Below are 13,819 nucleotides of genomic sequence, written 5' to 3' on the forward strand. Positions count from 1 at the left end.
ACCTGAGCGACAGGAAGTGGATGGAGACATCAAGAATAGCAGAGTAGAAGAGCCAACAAATCAATTAACCTACTGTAAAAACAACAGAGGCGCACAGGCAGCCGGGAAGTCCACAGCTGTCAGAGTTGTTGCTACTGTCTGCGTTTCCCCGATTTGCACGACTTCAGATTTGGCTCCGTCGTCGAGTTTGTTTTGTCGAGTTTCATTTCATCTCGGCGAGTTTCATCAATTTCACCAATCTTGGCTCGCGGATTCCCGAAGTTTCATTTCGACGGGATTCTTGCTCGTATTACAAAAGAACGACACAAATCTCTCATTAATGACCACATGCTCAATGATCGCTCCCCCGCCCGAACCTCCACCCCCCCCATCCCGCCCCTTTGAGGACGTGCAGGAAATGAACTTCTTCCCAAAGCGGTGAAAAATTAAACCTGTCCAATAAAAACGTTCCTCCACATTTATATTACAGAACACAGGGTTCAATGCGGCTGAAACAGATGTGGAAACTGTGAGGTGATTTGAGCTTCGATCACAATTCACCGCACTGTTGACAGTATTGCTATGAAAGTGCAGCCATTTTCTAATGAAAGCACGGAATAGAATAACAACCGAATCATCTTCTTCTCCTTTCTGCCTCTAATGTCTTTCCTCGGCGTTGTTGTTGTTGGTTGTGACGTAAAGGAGAAGTGGAACCTGATCATTTCCAAAGATTTGATTTGCTTTAATTGCGGAATTCACCACCAGGATATGGGTCACATAACACAGTTTGAGAACCGCCATATTATAGCTTAACACAGTGTACCTGAACTCTGGCAGCTGCTGTGTAATGTTCCTCTAAATTGTGTCAAAGCCACTGGTGGATGTGATTTGCTCTTTGGTTTTGTAATAATTCTTCTTCTTTGTCATCATGTCGTCTCCCCAGATGTCCTCCTTCCTCATGTGCATGGCATTTATTATTTTGCCTAATTGCGACTGTATGTGTTTGTGCGTGTGAACGTTGGATCCTTTGAGCTTTTGGCTCTGCCGCTGTCACAGCTTGCGTGATTTTATGTCTTTGTCCAAATACTCTTTTACATCTAACTGTCACCTAATATGAAAGATTCTTTTTTTTGTCCTGAACAAGAATTCACTCTTTAACCCAGTTGTGCAGAAAGTTTCCAAATGTATTATTCTATCGTGTTTGACTTGGCCGCATTGGGCAGCGGCGCATGAATCAGTAAAGACAAAATAGTCACCAAAGACCAACCTGAAAGTATGCGGAGTCGAACTAAAGAAACAAATACAGACTTAGATAATGTTATCATAAGCTTTAAATACCGCCGACCATAATTGGAGAAGCTCTGAATGTGTTTGGTAAAAGCTGAAATGCAAAATCTGTCCTGGATGAGGACATTTCAGACATTCAAACATCAGATTATCATTAAGGTTTCATCTGTATTCTGTGTTTGCTTGCTTGCTTGTTTGTTATAAATAAACAAGGAAATTACAGTACAGTGCCTGTGTGCCCAAAGGCCTGTGGGGAACACCTGACATAACAGCAGACATAAAAGGCCCCAACTGACCTCTAGACTTATCCTCATTATCTTTAATTTGACTTATGTATACCAGGTGTGGCTCGGACTCTTGAAAAAGATACCAGAAACCGTCGGGACAGAGGAGCTAATTTATGCCACATGTGCTTAAAATGGATTAACCTGCGCTGTCAGCACTGTAAATCGACAGTAGACTGGCTTATGTCACCACGGTAACGGGAGGGAAATTCTGCTCCGACTGATATTTTGTAGTTTTAAAAGAAGTCTGCTTTCATAATGATTGAGCTGCATTGCTGCTTTTGGATGGTGGTAATTAGTCTTGGTGTGCACCGAGGGGGACGTGGGTGTGTAAAAAGCCTCTTTCCCAGCTTTTTGCCGTGCAGGAGAGGGGAAAAATGGACGCCTAAGTGAGACACTCTGAGCTTAGAGCCCAAAAAAAAACAGAGTGAGCACAGATTCAACTGAGATACATGAAGTGAGTGAGTTCAGGTCGTGGTATAATCCAGTAAACACACAAAGATGGGACCTCTTCATCACTCGGTGAACCGCTGCAATCTGTATAGAATTGAGTGAGTGACTGAACGAGCGAGTGTAGGCTATTTTGACTGTGTGTTCAGGTATATTTAGTTTATGTTAATGCAGGATGACATTGAAACGTAGCAGGTAGATCCAGCTCCGATATGGAGGTGAAGGCTGAGCGGCTTCGTCCCTGAACGTGGATCCGGTTTCCTGCCAGTGGAGCCACGTCACGTCTCCCGACAAAGATCGGCACAGAATCTGCCGGCTTGACCACCCTGAAGCACGGGGGCCCGCTGGACTACCCCCTGCAGCCAAGTTATACTTTGATAGGGGCGCTCCAAAATGTTATGACGGACTACAGGAAGTGCCTACTGCCTTGGGAGGAAGTATCAAATAAAACTGCATTTCTATTTTTTTTCTTCTTCCCCACTTCGGTTGAGATTTTGCAAGTTAGATTTTTTTCTTTTTCTTCGTCTTAGCTGTGAACTCGGCGTTGGATTCCAGACAAAATGCGGCTTTCGTAGGAACCCTCAATGTTTTTACAGTTTCTTTCTTCCCTTTGAGAGTCCACAGGGTTGTTGCACTGTGGGTTTACATTTTCTCTGATTATTTTATCAAACCTGGAAGAGGAAAAACGAGGCGAAGGGAGACGGGATTGGTGGCGCATGGTACAGAAAGAAGAGTAGATGTCTTCATATCCATAATATCCCTCAACGATGCACTGCTGTGACTCCACACGGCACTCACCCACACACTCACACACACGCATATTTTCACTCTCAATCTATTCTTTTCGCAGCCGTGACATGATTCAAGTCGTGACTCAGAGTGGAGTTGACAGTTTAAGAATGTGTCGCTCTTAGGGATTTTCTTCACTTCCAAAATGTCATACACAACCATGTAGAGTGTGATCAGCAAATCAAAGCTGGGATCCTTAATACGTTGCAGAGGGTCATGGTTTAGCCTTTGATGTGGCTCGCGTTTTGGCAAAAAGGGTACATGCAACGACTTGGATCTTGTGTTGTATCATAAAGACTCTGGATCTAATTGTGGCTCAATCGGTTTGCTTTGAGCGCGTCCGCTGTCGAGTATTGATGAGACACATTCAGGCGCACGTCCAACAAGCCTAAGAAGACACAGGGGACTGGGTTGGGGGGGGGGGGGTCTCCATCTGACCGCTTTCAAAAATGCTCGTCTTTGACATCTGACTGGTCCCCGCTTTCTGGAGAATGGAGTCATCCTGCCGCAGACACTTTGTGGTCGAGTCAATGAGGCGGAGAGCTGGAGAAAGGGAAAGATGGAAGGAAAGAAATATACAAACAGAAGGGAATGCTGGGGGAGGAGAAGCGAGAGGGGATATTTAGGGAAGGAAAAGTGAGTGAATGGGCCTACATGGGTGGCTTCCAGTATTTTTTTTGTTGGCCTCTTGAGTGACAAGGGCATCGTCATTGAGAAGTAGATGACATAACGCAGAAGCTGTCTGAGGAGCTTTAACCGCCTCCACTCCACTCTACCTCACACTTCCACACACACATGCATCCAAGCACCCATTAGCACACATAGTTTTATCCTTTCCATATATATATATATTTGCATATAAACCTGAAGCCCTTCACTCTTGGGTTCTCTGTCTGTGTTTAGAAGCCGGTCCGACTCAGAGGAAATGTTTAGGTTCTGCCTTGTGTCAGCTGCAGCCGTTGGTGTGGTTTACCTGTGGGTGTCACCATGATGAACGGGCGGCTGGAGTTCCGTGAAGTGTTTATGACCCAAAGGCGTTGTTGCATGTAACTAATCAGGCCTGTAGCTGGTAGACAGAAGGAGAGAGCTTCCTCCTCCTGCAGACCCGTTGCAACAGCAACGCGATGATGGTTAATGATGTGCAGGATGCAAATGGTCAGGGGCGGGGGGGCGGCGAGGGATCGTGGTGACATCACACAGCTGGGCTTTCGGAGTGACCAGAACCTGGGACTTTCCAACTGGCTGAGATGCTGTAGCTACGTACGTGCAGCCAATTTCTGTTCTATTTATTGTTGTAACTTAAGTAGGAGATGTCTAGGTAACCTCTGTACTTTGTTTCAAGTGGACAGAATAATAAATTCTGCAGTAACAAATGGTTTATTTCAAGACGCCTGTTATTTTATCATCACATTCTGCACAAGCGTGATGGATAAGCTATGGGCCCCGGTTGTTTGCATGAGCGGATAGCATGCCAAAGCAAACACGTGCGAGGGGGCGGGGATGGAGGGGGGCAGAGAGAGTGAGAGTGAAAAATTGCAGTGAGAAGCAGCAACATAATTCTGCAGCAGAACCCGGATCTGCGAGTTCACACTGAGGTGAGACAGGCAAGATGTAGAACAAATAAAAACACGAGTGAAAGTCCTGAATGAAATAAATTATGTGCGAGGACGAGCAGGCCTGAGTTCTGCCGGAGTGATGAAGGCCTTGTGTTTCTCTCCCTCCCTCCCTCCCTCCCCCCGCCTCCTCCTCCTGAAGGGAGGCGTGCCCGGTGGAGCCGCCGTCACACTTCTATGTAAACCCCTAAGGATCAATGCGTTTGCTCATCTGAAGGTGGCAACCGCTATATGTTCATTTTGATCACAGCTCGTCTCTGTAACGCTCCATCAAAGGTGCTGAGGGGAGGATGAAAGCTCTGTTCAGAAAAGAGAGGGAGAAAGGCAGGAAGAAAGAAAGAAAGGGCAAAATGATGGCATCACAAAAGGCAAAAGAGAGCAGAATCCATCCCAAACCCCACTCTTGTGTAGCAGGTCCTTGCAGTTGTGAGCAGCCTCTAATTAGGCCTGTATTCAGGGGTGGCATTAGTTCCCAAACTTTTTAATGGGGCGGAAAGCGGAGCTCCTTTTTAGAGAGCGAGGATAAGTGTAGTGACTGTTCCATACACTGAATAGCAGATGGAGAGATTCTGCGCCTCCCTGGGAGGTATTCACTCTTTTACTTCACTCTTTTTTTTCATTCCATTCCATACACTTTCCCCTTATGCTCTTTTTTTTCTTGGATCTATTCTTTTCAAAGTTTCACCTCGCTGGACGTTCAATTGTGTCACATTTCTTCCTCACATGTAAAGGATAGATTGATAGACGGATAGATAGATAAGGTCGTAAAATTAGTGATGTAATACATAAACATTTTCAACTTTATTTCATAGTTGCAGACATTTAAAGCCTGAAAAATAAGAATAAAAAATGATGTTCCCCTATATTTGTCTTGTGCAGCTTCAAAGGTCTGAGCTGTGACCATCTGTAACCATGCATCACTGCTGGTGTAGAGCTGTTGGAGGTTACGTTCATATATACTGAAGCACACTCTCTCTCTAAGTAAAATGCTGAATGATTCATTGTGATTTTGAAGAATTATGCTAATGAGGGTCAGTTTAAAAATGAAATATAGCATAAGGCCGTATAGATCAAATACAGCGGTCCAGACCTGACAAAACATCCGCTTAACTGGCTGTGATTTACTCAGGAGTAGCTAAAGTCCTGAGGAGTCATTCTGAAACATTATTTGCACTCTTAGTGTTGAATGTGAGCACTCTAACACATTTAGCCTAAGCCCAGTGTCTTTTATGGTCTGAGTGTTGTGGCTTAGCCCCTCTCCTCCTGACCTCTGACCCCGCAGGGATAAACTGCAGACTGCAGAGCTTCAGTCATGCTCAAGGAGCCTGATGCCCACATGATCTGTGACATTTCATGAAAAGCTTGTATTATTCACTTCTGTGTTAATACAGAAAACTAAACTGGAAAAGCTCAAGTCTCCATTTTAGCACTTGACAATTCCACACATGAAAGTATTTTGACTTTAAATAATAATTTCAGATACACAACTACAGTCTTTTTTCAGTTCTCTCCGGGTTTTAACAATACTTCATCTATAAAGCTTTTCCTTTGACCGGTATTGGCAAATTTAAAATCGTCCTTCTCCATTCTAAACATTGATAGGTCACGTCAGGAGAAGAAGTAAAATTTTAACTATATATCAATTGTTGTCCTTTTCAATGCAAGTAAACTGTTATTATTAAACCATTATTTTTTATTATTCCACAACTATTATTATCATGTTGTTGTTGTTGTTATTAGTATTGTTGTTATCACTATTATTATTATATATTATATTTATTATTATAATATGAAACCATGTTTGATTAAAAAGCACTTTTGCATAATAGTAGTAGTAGTAATAATAATAATAATAATAATAATAATAATTATATCACTATGGTGTATTTGTATCCATACATTTGCATTAATATAAAGCCTGAAATATAATCTTAATATTTTTTATTTTGTGAATTTTAGGGTTCAACACTATTTTGAGGAACCTATATTTGCATAGATAGATAGATATTGTATAGCAGCACCATCTGTGTATATCATTCATAAGCATGTCGTACAGTACATGCTGTATTTTGTGCTTCCATGCATTTAAATGTATATATTGTCTTTCTATAGAATCCACTCTTGGTGTATTTGAGTGCTGACTATTCTTGACTACTCCTTAAGTTCTAGTCTTGTAGGATTTGAAGGAGCTGGAAGAACAATCAACATAACCAATAACATTCAGATTTAAACTTAACATTAAATAATAATTTTGATAATTTAACTGTTTACATTTAAGAGATTATTGCGTGAACTGTAAATGTTTCCCACTTTCTCCCTAAATAATCTGTATTTTAAACATGCATGTATGATTTATCAGTGTACAGATGCATTATGGGCATTTTCACGTCCACATACTGAAACTGAGAAAATAAGAGATTACAGCTTCAGATACACACATAGATATATGGAAAGGTATTTGTTTAGATATCTGGATATTTCCTGTATAGTCCTATGGATTATTTTTTTTAAATCACATCATATTAACACCTTTCATGAGACAAAGGCTACAGCAGCACTACATGTGTGTAACTACTGAGAATAATCATATAAATATAGGTTTAGATGAGATCTGGTAGGTTATACGACCATCTCAGATCTTTTTTTTTGTGAGGGTCACTATGGTGACACACACTGACAGGCCCTGCTAGGATATTAGATTGATATTTCAACCTCATGACATAATATCTTCTATCTAAGGATTATTGTGACAGTAAAATTGTCTTATTGTTGCATTTGCTATGTTATCCCTGTTTGGCCCGTGCAGCACAGTGACCCCCTTCCCCACCTCTCTCTCTCTCTCTCTCTCTCCGTGTGTGTGCGTGCGTGTGTGTCTCATTGCGTGTTACATCATCACGCAATAGCTGTCCTCTCGTGGCCTACAGTGAACTGGCTCCAGGCGCTTCACCAATGAAACAATCTCTACTGAACACACACACACACACACACACACACACACGCACACGCACACACACACACACGGCGCATGATGGAATCACGGGAGGCGACCAGGCAGTCACGCAACAACAAACCCCGCGGTCCACGCCACGCAAGAGAACTCGTGGAAATTTTCAAAATAAAATGTCGGTGACAGATGCTTTGCAGACTGGAACAGTGCGTGTGTGCGCGCGCGCTTTGCTGCTGAGTAATGCTCGTTTAAAAATACCCTGTTTGTTAATCCCCACACGGCTCTTATGGCTCTTTGGTCTAATTATCTCTAAATAGCTCTGCACGTCACGATGTTTGGCTCGTGTGTGTGTCCGTTTCTCTCGCGATGAAGGCCGCTCGCATGTGGGCCAAATCCAGTGATGCGTGAGGACGTAAACATCCTGTCTGTAGATCTTACAATCAACTCTCAACTACTGCACGCTATACTTGTTTAATGTTGTATTTTAATGTAGCAGCCATGGGTTTCACCTTAACCAAAATAAAGGTGGAACTGGAGATAGAGTGTGTGTGTGTGTGAGTGAGTAAGGCTGGCATCATCATGGTGGCCCTGGGCATGGACCCCAGACGAATATTGTGTTTTTCAGAGGAAACTAAGAGCAGATAATGAAACACTGGGTGAGGTGTGTGTGTGTGTATGGGCCAGCACGTCCGCATCAGCACCGCCAAAACACACACATCCACCGCCACCCCGCTGACACCTTCCTGTCCGCTCATCATCATTACGTGTGCGAGGGGTCAAATGTGCACGCAGGCCCACTGTGCGCATGAGCCACAGTGTACACAACACACACACACACATACAAGGGAGTGTGCAGCATTTTGAACAAACACGGCTCATATAAGAGACACACACACACACACACACACACACACACACACACACACACACACACACACACACACACACACACACACACACACACACACACACACACACACACACCTTTTCTGAAATGGATGCAACAATTTTGCTCTATAAACAGCCTTACACATAATTACGTCACAATTATTGATACCCCTATATGTGATGGGGCTCGAGCTCACTACCAAACCCAATCACCGGTTTAACAGCCCATAAAAATCGATAAAAAATGTACCTCACAATAGTCTAAATACAACCTAATAATATTTAATAAATTTGTTCCCAAACAAATCCTTTCTTTTTTTTGCAAAAATGATATTTATTCTTTTTTTGAAAAAACAAACCGTGTAAAAATATCACACTTCAATTACACAATACTTGCCAAAAAAATGTACAATGTTTTATTATTATAACTGAAAGAAACACACACTGCATATTATAAATGTATGACTTTGCTCTCTGTGTTTTCCATACAAAGTTCAAATCGAAACCATAAAAGAGGTTTTTGATTTGCAAAAACGTAAAAAAACAGGACTGTGTTTGACACAAATACATTAGCCGTTTTTAAACACGTGATCATTTATAAGTTCGTTCTCCTGAGACATCCTAAAAAGGTGAAAGAAGCGAATTACTTCATGGAAAATAATAAAAAGGAAATTTGTGGGTAGAAAAATCTGATTCACACCGAGAAATTAACATAAATATATATAATTTTAACAGCATGAATATAGGCACAAGTAGTGTGTTTTTGTTGTCCATCATTCAGCTGCGTGCTATCAAATAAACATACAAAAATAATCCTACCTTCAAAGAGGGGCGTTTTTGTTTTAGCTGTTGTCTCAGTTTTTGATTTTTGTCTCTGGAAAAAGTTTGTGGAGACATTTAACCGCTGAGGACTCTGTTTGGAAAGTTTTCAACCGGGTGTAACACAGCTCCGGGGTGGACGCTCTGCGGCTGGCTGACCGCCGGGGGCCCGAGAGAGGACGGTAAGACCGGGACAACGACGTGAGAAGTCCTGGAGGGACTCAGCGAGCCCCCGATGATACTCTCTATAGAAAACGGGGACCGCTGCGCCGGGGAGCCGGACTTCTGCGCCGCCGGGGCCGCGGTTTGGGCACCGGCGGGTCCCAGAGCGGAGCTGAGCTGCGGGTAAAACCTGCTCCGGGCCAAGTCCGTGGTGGGCATCAAAGAGGGAGCGGGGATAATGGTTCCCGTGTGTGCGTGTGAATGCCTGGAGTGCTGTTGCTGTTGCTGCTGCTGCTGCTGCTGGAAGGCGAACAGCGCGGAGTGTGTGTGGTAAGACTGGAGCTGGATGCCGTATCCCCCGCAGCCGTACGGTCCGTACCCGTACGCGGCGGCGGCGGGGAGAAAACTGTTGTGTTCCCGCAGCAAATCCTGCGTCTGCTGCCGCTTGAACCGCTTCCTCCTTCTCAGAAAGCTCCCGTTGTCAAACATATCAGCCGATTCCGGGTCCAGGGTCCAGTAGTTGCCCTTCCCGGGGTTGCCGGGTTCCCTCGGTATCTTCACGAAACAGTCATTGAGGGACAAGTTGTGCCGGATGGAGTTCTGCCAGGCCGGGAACTTCTCCCGGTAGTAAGGGAAGCGGTTGCTGATGAAGTCGCAGATCTCGCTGAGGGTGAGCCTCTTCTTGGGGCTCTGCAGGATTGCCATGGTGATTAAGGCGATGTAGGAGTAAGGGGGCTTCACCAGCGTGTTCTTGCTCGCCGGCTTGTAGGTGTCCCTGGAGGAGGAGGAGGAGCTGTCCATGCACGGAGGAGGAGGAGAGCCGGACAGGAGGATGCCGTCGTCGTGCATCTGCGCCACCTCGTCCACGTAGGAGCGCGTCTGGCTGTCCGCATCCTCGCCCTCTCCCACCACGTCGATGTCGGTCTCTTCCGAAAGGATGGAGGCATCCGACATCTCGGAGCTCAGAGTCATGATGGTGTGTTCTTCCCCCCTCTTCCCTGAGAAGAAGCCCAGATGAGGAAGAAAACGATGGATGATGCGCCTGATAGAGCTGCCCCTGCCCTCCCGCTTTCACAAACTCATAAACGAGGAGGGGGGGACAGGAGAGGACCACGTGTCGCCGCCGCCGGAGAGAGATATCCTCTTCCTTCTTGCTATTTCCATAAATGTTCCTGGATGTTGGAACGCCGGGAATTGAAGGATCCCGTCTAGCCCAGGATGAGGGAGACAGACGCGCATGGGGGGAAACCCGCAAAAGGGGCAAACGTGAATCACGGAGGGGGCGGATCTTCTCTGCGGCTTTATACTGGCACCCGGGTCACGTGAGCGGGTGACGTCAGCGGGGCGAATGAAAACGAGAGGAAAGAAATTAAATGACCAAAAAAAAAAAAAAAAAAAAAAAGGGTAAATTAACTGAGCGGTTTAAAGAAAGTTTGGTGTAGCCTCCGTGTTTTTGAAGGGAAGGAGTCCACATTTACTCCCAATCTTCATCTACGGGGCCTTTAACGTACCGCCTCACTTTTCTGGGGCGTAAAAATAGATTTAGGAAAATAACAAGACCCTGAAAAAGTCTAATTACTGTTATAAACATGCTAAAATGGTTTGGGATATTTTTATTTACAGGCTTTTTGTGTTGGCTGTGTTAAATGTATTAGTTTGGGAGCGTTTGTTTAAATCAATAGGCCTTACATATCCAGACTGCTTGAGGTAAATATATACATTCAACTTAATGAAAATATTGTAAAAATGTAAATTACACCTCTACGTGCAGCTGACTGGTGCACCGTGCCGAGTTTGCGTGATCCGGTAGTTATCTAGATTATCCGCAAGCCATTTGTAATGGAAAAGAGTCAGCTGTTAACTCGAATCAGTCACGGGTCACGCAGAGCATGCAAGCCCCGCACACACACACACACACACACACACACACACACACACACACACACACACACACACACACACACACACACACACACACAGGCCCACATGTGCACGATGCGTGGGTTGATACTTCTATTAAAAATGCTAATACATTGGATTTAATCTTGGATGATGTCATTGATTAAAAAGAAAATCATGGTTTTAAGAAAGTAATGATCAGATTATAAATGGTCACGTCAAAACATTTTCAACCTATACTTCATTAGTACAACTTTAAGAACTTGGAAACCAAATCCAAACCCTTAAAATTCATACATATTGTTTTTCTATTATTTAAGATGATGGCTTTTTGCATGAAGTAGTCGAATGGCGTTTTGTTTACGTACTAATTTGCAAAAAATGTACGTAATAACGAAGCAGGAGTATATTTGTATGATTATTCTGCGTATTTACCTCGCAACCGCGCCTCAAATGAATTTAGATTGGAGCTGATAAAGGCTGGGAATGATTTTCTTCACTGGCTGGAACACACATTTTAACAAAACATTCACGTTTTTAATTCTAAAAAGCATAAATACTTCAAATTAAATGTTGCACGCAGCTGTGATGAAGCATTTTGAAGCTACTTGCTCCGCTTACACGCCAGAAATGTGATGTTTTTCTGTTTTCATAAATGTAATTGTGCTCTGTAGATGCGAACATCTGGCTTCTTCGCTTATAAAACATATAATTATTAAGATTTTCTACCTTTAAAGGATAAAAATTAATCTTAAAAGTCTGTTTGCATGTAGGCCAGATGTAACTTTATAGGTGGATGTGTTTGAATGAACCCTCAGTCACTTTTCAGAGGTTTCCGTTTGATCAGCGCCATCTAGCGGTGAATTTGTTGCCTCGTAATTGCCAAAGACGGGTTTTCACAGGTGCAGTAGTATAACCAGTGTTTTGTAGTCAAAGTGTTTATTACACACATATTGGGCTCACATGGAGGAGGAAGAGGATGTGAGGAAGATATGAACACACACACACACACACACACACACACACACACTTAACTGTAACTCTGCTGCTTAGGAAGAATCATTTATAAACTTATTATTTGTTATAATAAACACAAGTTACAGTTAAATATTGTTTATATAGTTTAATTTATTGGTGTATACATAGAATCAGGAATGATGATTGAATAATTGATTGGCCTTATTACATCACCAGTTTGTTGCACTATACTATATAGAAATGTTATCGATTTTTTAGGACGATAGGGATTTAATTGAACCTCAGTGTCTTAATGCTCTTATGTTCTATTTGAAAAGGTGATTTCATTGAATCGACATGCAAACCGCCTATTGTGTGTTTCCATTAATCCAAAAACTAAGCATCAAAGTTATGGTTCATGATATAACACGATATTTGGTTCGATTGATTATTGATTGGCTAAGCAACTAAGTGTTTTCCGGCCTACAAGACGTTTTGTTCTACCACATAATGTTTATTAGATTTTATCAGAGAGTAAAGCATGAAGGCTGAATGGAGAGTCTCTCTCTCTCTCTCGCTCTCGCTCTCTCTCTCTCTGTGTGTGTGTGTGTGTGTGTGCGCTAAGCCCCCCCTACCCTTCCTCCTTAAAGTCTTTTCTAAATTCCCTCTGTGAGACCTCGGTGTGTTTCCGTGCCACGGGGTACCAAAGCACCCAGCGCGGTGAGACGCGATCCCTGCCTGCCTGTCTGCTGCTCCAAACACGCGCCACGAGTTTCACCAACAAGGCCACGGACTTTAAGATCGGAAGAATTGATTCCCGCGCGCGCGCGCACGTGTGTGTGTGTGTGTGTGTGTGTGTGTGTGTGTGTGTGTGTGTGTGTGTGTGTGTGTGTGTGTGTGTGTGTGTGTGTGTGTGTGTGTGTGTGTGTGTGTGTGTGTGTGTGTGTGTGTGTGTGTGTGTGTGTGAGAGAGTGTGTGAGTGAGAGTGTGAGAGAGAGAGAGAGTGTGTGATTGGATGATTCCTATTTCACTACATTTTGTGTGATATATAATTTGGAAACAGTGTTTTCAGTGTATTGCTCATCCTGTATCCACTCCCATTCACATTGACTGTGATAACAATGTGGAGGTGTCCATATGTGGTCAATATTAATAATGATCATAATAATATTTGTAATAATAATAATAACCTTCAAAGGAAGGTTGGATTGTTACAAAGTTTATTTCCATAATCTGGAAAATTGTCATTGTCAACATAAATCTAAAATAAGGCCATTACAACAACATCAATCAATTTCCATCAAAAAACCCATAATTTACATAATAAACAAAAATTTAAAAAATATGCAATTTATTTTAGGGGCAGAGGTCTAGAGAAAGGATCTCTTATTAATTAAAAACAAACTAATTGACACAAACATGTATAGCATTGCGAACTAGCTTTTAGCGCCCCCCTGCGGGCAAAATAAGAGCTGTTTTGTGCGCTATTACATGCATAAATTGAAACTTCACAGATTGACGACATTAAACTGTTTCATATTAGTTGACTTTGACAGACATTTTGATGAGAGTGCTATGAGTGGATACGATGGGTTTCCTCTTTTTCTGTGTTATTATGTTCATGAAAAATAAAGCTTGTGCAGAACAATAACATTAGAACGTTCATGTCGCATATTTGTGTAAAGTTGTTGTAATGAAAAACGGCAACGCAGACCAGAGAAGCTATTTGGACAGAAACATTCAAA

At 43.0% G+C, this 13,819-nt stretch overlaps 1 protein-coding gene across 1 annotated transcript; it reads right to left on the reverse strand.

Moving 5' to 3' along the window:
- Nucleotides 1-8,605: 8,605 nt before the first annotated feature.
- foxd1 (forkhead box D1) lies at nucleotides 8,606-10,470 on the reverse strand. Its single transcript, XM_076164079.1, has one exon. The coding sequence runs from the start codon at nucleotides 10,188-10,190 to the stop codon at nucleotides 9,135-9,137; it is 1,056 nt and encodes a 351-aa protein (XP_076020194.1). The 5' UTR covers nucleotides 10,191-10,470; the 3' UTR covers nucleotides 8,606-9,134.
- Between the last annotated feature and the right edge of the window lie 3,349 nt (nucleotides 10,471-13,819).

The sequence above is a fragment of the Genypterus blacodes genome, unplaced genomic scaffold (genome assembly GCF_046128005.1).
Source record: "Genypterus blacodes isolate CSIRO-AG114 ecotype Tasmania unplaced genomic scaffold, CSIRO-AGI_Gbla_v1 ptg000133l_1, whole genome shotgun sequence".
In the NCBI taxonomy this organism is placed as follows: Eukaryota; Metazoa; Chordata; class Actinopteri; order Ophidiiformes; family Ophidiidae; genus Genypterus; species Genypterus blacodes.

What these genes read in the sequence shown, in the direction of transcription:
- foxd1 (XM_076164079.1), bottom strand. Translation starts at nt 10,190, where the DNA reads ATGACTCTGAGCTCCGAGATGTCGGATGCCTCCATCCTTTCGGAAGAG.